General features: G+C 47.9%; 1 protein-coding gene across 1 annotated transcript; it reads left to right on the forward strand.

Moving 5' to 3' along the window:
* Positions 1–7829: 7829 nt before the first annotated feature.
* Positions 7830–8786, forward strand: LOC112955195 (olfactory receptor 51H1-like). The gene has a single exon (XM_026048471.1). The coding sequence runs from the start codon at positions 7830–7832 to the stop codon at positions 8784–8786; it is 957 nt and encodes a 318-aa protein (XP_025904256.1).
* The last annotated feature ends 76 nt before the right edge of the window (positions 8787–8862 follow it).

Below are 8862 nucleotides of genomic sequence, written 5' to 3' on the forward strand. Positions count from 1 at the left end.
CCTGGGTAAGCTTCACCTTGAGGTGTTTCTTTTCAATAAAATATAATAGAAAGAGCCATTAGACTTTGCAAAATATACTTATTTGTGACACTTTCACCATGAATCCCTTTTAATGTGTGCCTGTTTGATGTGTTGCCTGTAAATAAATCATGATAAGGTCCATGTGTGGAGTTTATCAAAACCAAAGTGAAGTGAAACAAAATACAAAGTATGAGCACCATTGTTGATACGTGAAATTCCTCAGTACTAATTTACTTAAAAAAAAAGAACATATGACAATGAGTATACATGCGGGCCGTTCAGTACGCAAGGCCAGTTCTCTTTGCTCAGAAGGTTTCAATGGCAAAGCCTGGCTTTGCAGCAGAAGTATACATAGGTAAAATAAATTTAAAATAGGACCAAGTGGCCTATCATCAGGCTGAAGATCAGAAGGAAACTACCATGTGATTTCAGCTGAGTTGCACTCTTTCTGCTGTTGCCAGAAGACAACAGAATGCCAAGTGCCACATTGGGACAGGACGTGTCCCTTGTCTCATGGTCCCTAATGGGATGAGGGCAGCTAGGACCCCATTGTCCAGTCATGCAGACCATGGAAGAAGACTCGGATCTCAGCTGGTGTCTGTGCCAGGCTCAAGGAACTGCATTTGGGAACTGGTGTCACCAAAGGGTGAGGAAGAGCTCGGGCGGCTGCAGAGGGTATGAGCACTGCAGGGTCTTGGTAGCATTATTTTTCTAGTTAAACAATTAGAAGGCTGGTCAGTTAAAGAGCTAGTGAAGTGCACTCATGTTTGTGTATGTGTGTGCAGTCCTTTCCCTCCAGTCACGGGGTAGACACAAGAGGGATCTCCCTAGGCAGTTCATCTGCAAAGATCTGCTGCTGCAAAGCAGCTTCTCCAACAGTGCATCACTCCTGCTTGGCCAGAGGAGCATCCTGCCTTGTGCAGATCTACACATCTCATACCAGCCCTGCAAAGCTACCAAGCCATCCTATCTTCAGCACTAACTTCTGAGGTGCTGGTGGGAATGTAAAAGGTTCAGTGGGAGCAATGCAAAGAGACTCCTGCACACGCTTTCCCTGCCCAGTCCTTTTCTGTTGCATCTCTCCTATTTCTTTCCCAGTTTCAAGGGGCACTTTTGTGGTCAAGCATGCCTTATAAAAATGGAGTTTGAGCCATCCAGGAGATGCATCCATTAAGTACAGTTTGGTGAAACATTTAACTTTCAATCTGCTAGCTCTTGAAGCCCAGTTTAGAGCTCCTGCGGAGCACCAGAGCAGCTCTCCAAAGGAGTATTGGAGGCACAAAACTGGTGCAAGTTGAGGCTGTAAAAGGAAGCATGGTTTTACTCCACAACTCTCATTGGCAACTCTCGTTTACTACAAGTTTTTCTATCCCTTCAGACTGCACATCTGTTATCCCAGCTGGCAACAGGACCCCAATCCTGGCTTTCTCCTTGGAAAGGGCAAGATGCTACTGAGATGGGTTGTTAGCACAATCGAGTGCTGGCCTTGGCAGTAGCGTATCCTACAGGACCCTAGGACCTGGGAAAGTGCTCAGATGCATTTTCTGGGGAGGCAGGAGCAGGAAAAGAGGAATTTTGAGGAGACTGAAGGTCTCTGCAGTGTTTTCCAGTTTGCTGCTTCTGACCTGCTAGAACAATACAGCTAGAACAAAACTGCTGGAAATTAGGGTTAGGGTTAGAAACAGCGGAGCTCAGCAATACTAAGAATTTTAAAAAAAAGAAAATTGAAAATTAAACAATTTTTTTTTCTCTGAGGAGGGGGAGATGGGGAGCAAGAGTTAAAAAGATATCTTCTAGTTGCCAAAAATGAGGAAGAAAGGACTAATTAAAAAAAAAAAAAGAGAAGAAAAATGCCAAATGACATATATTTTGGTTGAACTCTGGCTAAGGGCTCTGTCTGTGGCTAGGCTTAGCCGAGCAAAGATCTATGGCAAACTCACCTTGCTGGAGCAGACAGCAGCCGGAGTGTGATGCTCGTGCACTGCATTGTCCGCACCCCCATCCCGCATTTATAGCATCGCATTGCAAAGCCCCTCGGGGCCCCGGCGGCAGCTGCAAATTCCCACTCTGCATTTCCTTTAACACTGTGTGTGCCAGTGTGAGAGAATTGCTGGAGAAAGGGGAAATTAGAGAAAAAACAGGGTTTAATAGAAGTTGTGGCATTACAAAAGCTTGCTTGCGGTGAGAGATACACTTCCAGGATGGTTGGTATGTATGGAATCCACTTCCCCACGATTCCCTTGGAAACACAGTCTTCGCTCCTAGCACACACTAATAAGAGGAAATGAAGAGTGGAGCAGAATGGAGACACCACGGCCAAGCTTGGTTGGATTCCCTTGGAGAAGGTAATCTGATGGTGCCTGCAGCTGAGGAGTGAATGGAGGGTGGAACAAGGTGAAGACATCATGGCCAAACTCTGTTGTGCTCCCTGCAGAGGTGGCAACCTGGTCATACGATGATGGTGGCAGATCAGTCCCTTCTAATGGACTTCGCTCAAACTTCTCCTCATTCTAATCTCAATATAATACCACTACACAACCCCACGCAAGAAGTTACCCGCTTCCAAGGAAGGACCACTCCTCATTGAGCATGCTCTCTAGATTTTCAATTAACTCATTGGACTTTTAATATAATGAATAATGAAAGTATACATGACAGGAGTCACTCAAGCTTCACCTTGATGGAGCTTGATGGAAATGTAAAAGAAAATATATAAAAGGTGAACTAAGGAGGGTAGTAAGTGGGAAGAAGGAAAGAAGGAAGGAAGAGAGAAGGAAGGAAGGAAGAAAGTAGGAAGGAAGGAAGGAGGAATGAAGGGAAGAGAAATGGAGGAAGAGGAGAGAGGGAAGACTCCATTGTAACTTGTGGATCAGTTGACAGGACAGGTCAGGACATCGCCTGAGGAGACTCCTTCCTATAGACTCCAGGAGACTCTGGCCTATAGTTACCACAGTATTGGGTATCTCTATTAGGAGATGAGTCCCTCCGCCCCCAGTCTCTCTAACCTTTGAAGACTGTCTGGAACGTAAGATTCATGTCTTATCAAATTTCTGTGTCTTCACCCCAAGCCACAAGAGCTGGTGGGAGCTTCCCTGTGGCCAAACCTGTGCCAGATGCAAGGAAGATCCAGGCATCTTGGATGCAGAGTCTGCTAACCATGTTAGACATGCAACAGTGTGGTCCTCTAACCTAGCCATGGCTGCCTCTTGCGCTGATGATACTTCAACACCTTCTGTTGGGTTGTTCAACCCCTTCTGCACAGGGTTCTGTGTCCTGCCAACAGATCCTCAGCCAAGGGGGCTGTGTTGTCCTCTCATGGGCTATGAAGACTCTCAGAGTCCACAGGCTCAACCAGGCTCAGCCCCAGAGTTCAAGGAGAGGATGATAGTGATGAACGGGTGGTCCTTATGATCCTATGGACAGCCCAGGAGCTCCCATGGGGTGACTCCAGCCACTCTGCAGATGGGCTCTGCATCATCAACTGCTTGTCCTTCACCTTGGCCAAGCTGTGGACCTGGGCTCACATGAGCAGAGCATGCACTGGCCTCTATGCCTTGCAGGCAGTGAGTAACTCTGGGGGGCTAACAGCCCTGGGGAAAAGAGGCGTCCATCCAAAAAACACTCTTCAGACAGAAAATATACTGAGATGTGCTCTTTTAGGCTCATTTCCAGCCCCAGTTATTGACACTTGCACAACCCTCTTTGCTGCTGTGCTCCCAGATTGTGCTTCTTAGGTTTCCTCTTCTTCTTCCACATTGGTATCTGAATGGCCTTTTTCCAGTACTGACCTTTCCTGGCCTTGGTCCTTATGGAAAAGACCCATGAACACGACATCCCTTGACCATACTTAAACCTCCCCAGGCAATCTTGGCTTTTGCAGAAGGAAACTCAGAGATGCATACAGCCTATAAAAAACTATGGTCATTTGATGGATGCATTCACCAAGAAATCCCATCCTGCTCCTCCACCCTTAGATATACCTCTCAGTACCAGGACCACATCTATGGGGATGCTCAGTGCCATGTGGTCTTCACACAGGGGATCTGGGGGATCTGAAACCACTGAATCTGAAAGATGAGGCCCTGCTGCCCCATTCATTGCTCCTCCAGTGCCACTTTTCTTCTGATGTTATTCCCCATTTTGTAACCTTGCTGAAGCCCACACCTGATATATTCAACGTGGTTACTGACGCATTCTTTAATGAGCTCCCAATCATGTCAATTGTATCACGCCCTTTGCCCCAGCTTACACAAACAAACATCTCTTTCCCTGGTCTAGCTTCTTGCTTTTACCCATTTTTCACCTTTCTATTAAAAACACATTCTACTTCTAGTCCTCACTTTATATCCATGGATGCATTCTGCAGAGCTCTAGTCCCCTTTATTTAGAGACAAATGCATCCACATCCACATAAATTCATATATACACTCACCTATATACATAGACACGTCCATACTTGCATGTGCTCACCTTGTATGCAGGCATGTGGACACAGTCCCATCCATGAACCCATACATCCATTGTATAGGTGCATATTGCACACTCACACACCTAGCACACGCATGCACATGCCTGCACAAGCACACACATGTCATGCACCCAGACTCATGTGTCCCTCTGGTTTCTGCTGTAGTCACTGGACACCTTCCACAAGTCCAAATGATCCAAGGTCTTGTGTGAGTTCACCAGAGGAATGCTCTAGATGTTCCTTTACCTGCTGGTAGGTGGTTGCATGCCTAGATGTGGCAAAAAGGGAGATTAATTCCCCTCTCTTTCCCAGCACTCTATTTCCCATCCCATGGGATGAGCCCCTTGCACCTATCCCATGTTGCAGTCGGCAGAGCAGCCTCATGCTGCAGTCTTTGGTGCCCATGAGAAGCATTGTTCAGGCCATCAAGCATCATGTGCAACCAGGAAAGCTGCCAGACCTTCCCTTGAGTCTGGCCTCCCTTTATTATGGTGCTCTTAATTGGACCTGCGCTTGGGACCAAGGCTTGGGACCCTGGTCCTGCATTTGCCTTCAAACCCTGTCTGGGATGCAGAGGCTGGGTAGTGACATGACCAGAGCTAACCAGTCCTCAAGCATCAAGGAGGTCCCATCCATTTAATGAAGGCAGATCTGCAGCCACCATCTGGCACTGGAGGCTGCTGGAAATGCACACCGGCCTCCCTCTGGAACTCACCTCTGCAGTTAAACAATCCTTAGGAAAACACAGAAGCCGAGTAATATTTATGCCATAACTTTCTAAACAGCATGCCCTTGTTTAGTTTAAAATTATTATCTGTACGCAGGAATTATCGAGTAGACTGTGCCTGGCTTCTGCTTGGCAGGAGGGCTGACTCTGTAGTTACTATGGTGGTGTTTTATTTATTTTTCAAACACATTTGATGTGAGTCAGGGTTTCACCTGGAAAATAACACAGTAAGTCCTTCCACAGTGCTCTGCTTGCTCAGCTGAAGGCCCAGGTTGGTCTTCATCCAGGAGGAGTTGCTCTGCAGAGGGATTAGGCTTCTCGGGTGGTGGAAATCCACCTTCTATCACAGCTTCTGCCATAACTTTTTGGTGGTGACAGTGTCTTGTCTTGAACAAGGCTGCTTGTGACAGTGTATCTTGGAGCTCCAGGAAGCCCACGCTGGACCTTCCAGACATCAGCCAGGAGCGAGGCAATGATGTTCTCCAAGGAAGGACACTTCAGAAAATATTTAGAGAAGTCCAAGCCACTGGAAAACCACTATTGCCTGCACATGCCTGAGAACACTGCAGTTCTGCTTTCAACATCCCCTGCTAACACTTCGTTTTCCTGTACAAAGCCTCATGTTTTTCTCCTCCCAGTAACCAGGACCACAGTTCCAGCCCATGCCAGGGGCCACCATCATGACCCAGTGTCGAGGGGTGTCTGTCCATCCCATTTGCTTGGTCACATCGTGGTGCTCGCAGCCTCAAGAGCCAAGTTTGCAGCTGTGTCTCCCCTCTCCAGGGCAGAATCCCCTGGGGTTTGGTGTGTCTGGTTAAATAGGGCTCTCCAGCAGAAGCTCTGTCCGTGTACGTCTGCACCTGGGGCTGCCCTGCATCCCTGCCCACATCCTCTGCTCTGCCGAGGTAAGTACAGAGGCAACGGAGGGATGCAGGATACACACGTCCTTCCCCAAGAAGGGCACTTTATTTGTGCACCTGAATCAAAGTGAGAAATTTCACTCTGAAGTGAAGAACCAGCATATTAGAAAAGTGCTAGGACAGAAGGTTGTTTTGCTTTGACCTCCTGTGTAAAGATGGGCTTGATGCGAAAGGACTAAATAAACACTGATCTTGGCTGGTGACTATAAACTCCTTTAATTCCCTCAATTGTGAAGGAATGTGTATGTTTGTTTGTGCAAGGAGTTTGCTCTCTGCAGGAACAGAGCTTTGCTTTTGTTCTTTAAGTCCTTATCTACCTTATCTACTCTATGCTGCTGTGACAGAGCAGCACCCTGTAGGTCCTTATCTATCTGTAGGTCTCTGTGGGAGGCAGATTTGTAGGCAGAAAGAGACCCATCTCTCAAAGCGATGCCTTGCTCATGCAAAATCTTGAGGTTATTTCTTATTATTTTTGGTAGAGGACAATGACTAAGATAATGTATATTGACCTGTACTTAAGAACAAACCTTAGTTTGCGCTTTTCAGTGATGAAAATGGGCCTGTTTCCTGTCGAACAGAGAATTCCCCCTGATCTGTCATGGCATGGGCAGGGGATGTGCTGCTTTGAGCTCTGGCTGCTTGCACTGTGCTTTTGAGATGTGCTAAATTTAAGTGACAAGCTCTCCTGGAATTTTTCCTTGGAAAAATGGAAATTATTTTGGAAATCCTCTGCCTCGTGGTCACTGTGCACAGCCGCTGGTCTCGGGTGGCAGCCAGGGAGCTGTCCGTGAAACAGGTTGTTTCCAGAATAGTTAAGTGAAGAAAGAGCATTTATGCTTGGTTTCCATGCAACCTTTTTGGCAGCCGAAAATCACAACTTCGTTTTTCTTCCACCAGGGCTAGTTTAGTCAATTGGCCTAGCAGTTTAGCTCATAAAACTCCTGAAACTTTTATGTTTTTACCACGATTAATCAAAAAGAGGAAAAAATCAGCACAGAGCCAAGCATAGCAGCTCTGCATCCCACTCCAGGGCAAAATATTTTCTCTTTCTTCTGGCTGCACTTGGCTTTGCACACTGGCCTTTCCCTATTTGTCTCTCATCTTTCCATCCCCCTTCTTCCCTTCTCCTGACTTCTTGCTCCAGCTCGTGCAGAACCCAGCACCGGTTCTGTCCCTGCCAATGCCAAGCCCTGTAGCTGCCCAATGTCTTTTCTATCTGTCCCAGCAGCTGTGGAGCAGCAGGTCCTTCCCTAGGACTTTCATCCCAAGTATCCACCCCAGATCTCACTTTTCTCCTTCAGCAGGCAGGAGGAGCTCAGTCTCAGGCCTTCGCCCCAGCCTAGCAAGGTTGAACCTTGCTTACACTGCTGAAAAACTCTCGGCAAGCTCTCCAAAGGGTTCAGCATGAAGATGTCCTGCAATCCCTGGTGTTTAGAGCCCAGGGACTATGTCTAGGAGACCCCTACCATATGCTGTGCTGCTCCTCCACGTCTGGACGGAAGCTGAGCCGCAGAGGTCTGCACATGATCTGCTGATGCTGCCCCGTGGTTGGGTTTGATGGATGAGGCTCAGGTGGCAGCTGTCCGAGTGTCTCCAGCCTGGCTCTATGCAATGTGTGGGCAGAGCTTCATAACACAGATGTTATTCTAGGAAGATCTATGACTGAGCGACTCCCGAGTCCTTGGTACATGAGATGTCTGCTGCCAATAACACTGTTTTCAGTCCTCTAACCTTCATCCTCACCGGGATTCCTGGCCTACCAATGAGTAACTACTGGATAGCATTCCCTCTCAGCTGTCTGTACCTCCTCATGCTCTTGGGGAACTGCACTTTGCTCTGGACCATAAAGACAGACTTCACTCTCCATACACCAATGTACTCTCTCCTCTCCATGCTGGCCTTGGCAGACCTGGGCTTATCTGTCTCCACACTACCCTCAATGCTGGGCATATTCTGGTTTGAGTCCACCTCCCTCCATTTTGATGCATGCATTATCCAGATGTACTTCATCCACTCCTTCTCTGCCATTGAGTCCGGAGTGCTGGTTGCCATGGCCCTTGACCGCTTCGTCGCTATCTGCTACCCTTTGCAATACGCCTCTATCTTGACAGGCACCCTGATCATGAAAGCAGGAGGCGTGATCTTCATGCGGGGTGTCTGTGTGGTGCTCCCCGTTGCTGTCCTTATCAAGAAGCTCCCTTTCTGCAGGTCCATGCTCCTGTCGCACTCCTTTTGCCTGCACCAGGACATGCTAAGGTTGGCCTGTGGAGATGTCAGGGTCAACAGTGTGTATGGGCTGACTGCGGTGATACTCACCAAGGGCCTCGACTCCATGGCCATCCTCCTGTCCTACATGATGATCGTCAGGGCCATCATGAGCACCACCTCCCATGAATCCCGAGTCAAAGCTTTTAGTACCTGCGTCTCCCACCTCTGTGCTGTACTGGTCTTCTACATCCCTCTCATTAGCTTGTCCATCATCCACAGGTTTGGGAAGCATCTGCCTGCCCTCACTCACACACTCATGGCTGATGCCTATCTCCTGGTGCCACCCATCCTGAACCCATTCATCTACAGCTGGAAAACTAAGCAGATCCGCAGGCGGATTCTCACCATCTTCCATTGGAGAGGGGCCCAACGACTAGCCTAGTCTTCTTGATCTAAAACACCAAATGCTAAAGTCTTTTTCCTCTCCTCTCCTCTCCTCTCCTCTCCTCTCCTCTCCT

The sequence above is a fragment of the Nothoprocta perdicaria genome, unplaced genomic scaffold, assembly GCF_003342845.1.
Source record: "Nothoprocta perdicaria isolate Ctin4 unplaced genomic scaffold, notPer1 scaffold_541, whole genome shotgun sequence".
Taxonomy (NCBI): domain Eukaryota; kingdom Metazoa; phylum Chordata; class Aves; order Tinamiformes; family Tinamidae; genus Nothoprocta; species Nothoprocta perdicaria.

What these genes read in the sequence shown, in the direction of transcription:
- LOC112955195 (XM_026048471.1), top strand. Translation starts at nt 7,830, where the DNA reads ATGTCTGCTGCCAATAACACTGTTTTCAGTCCTCTAACCTTCATCCTC.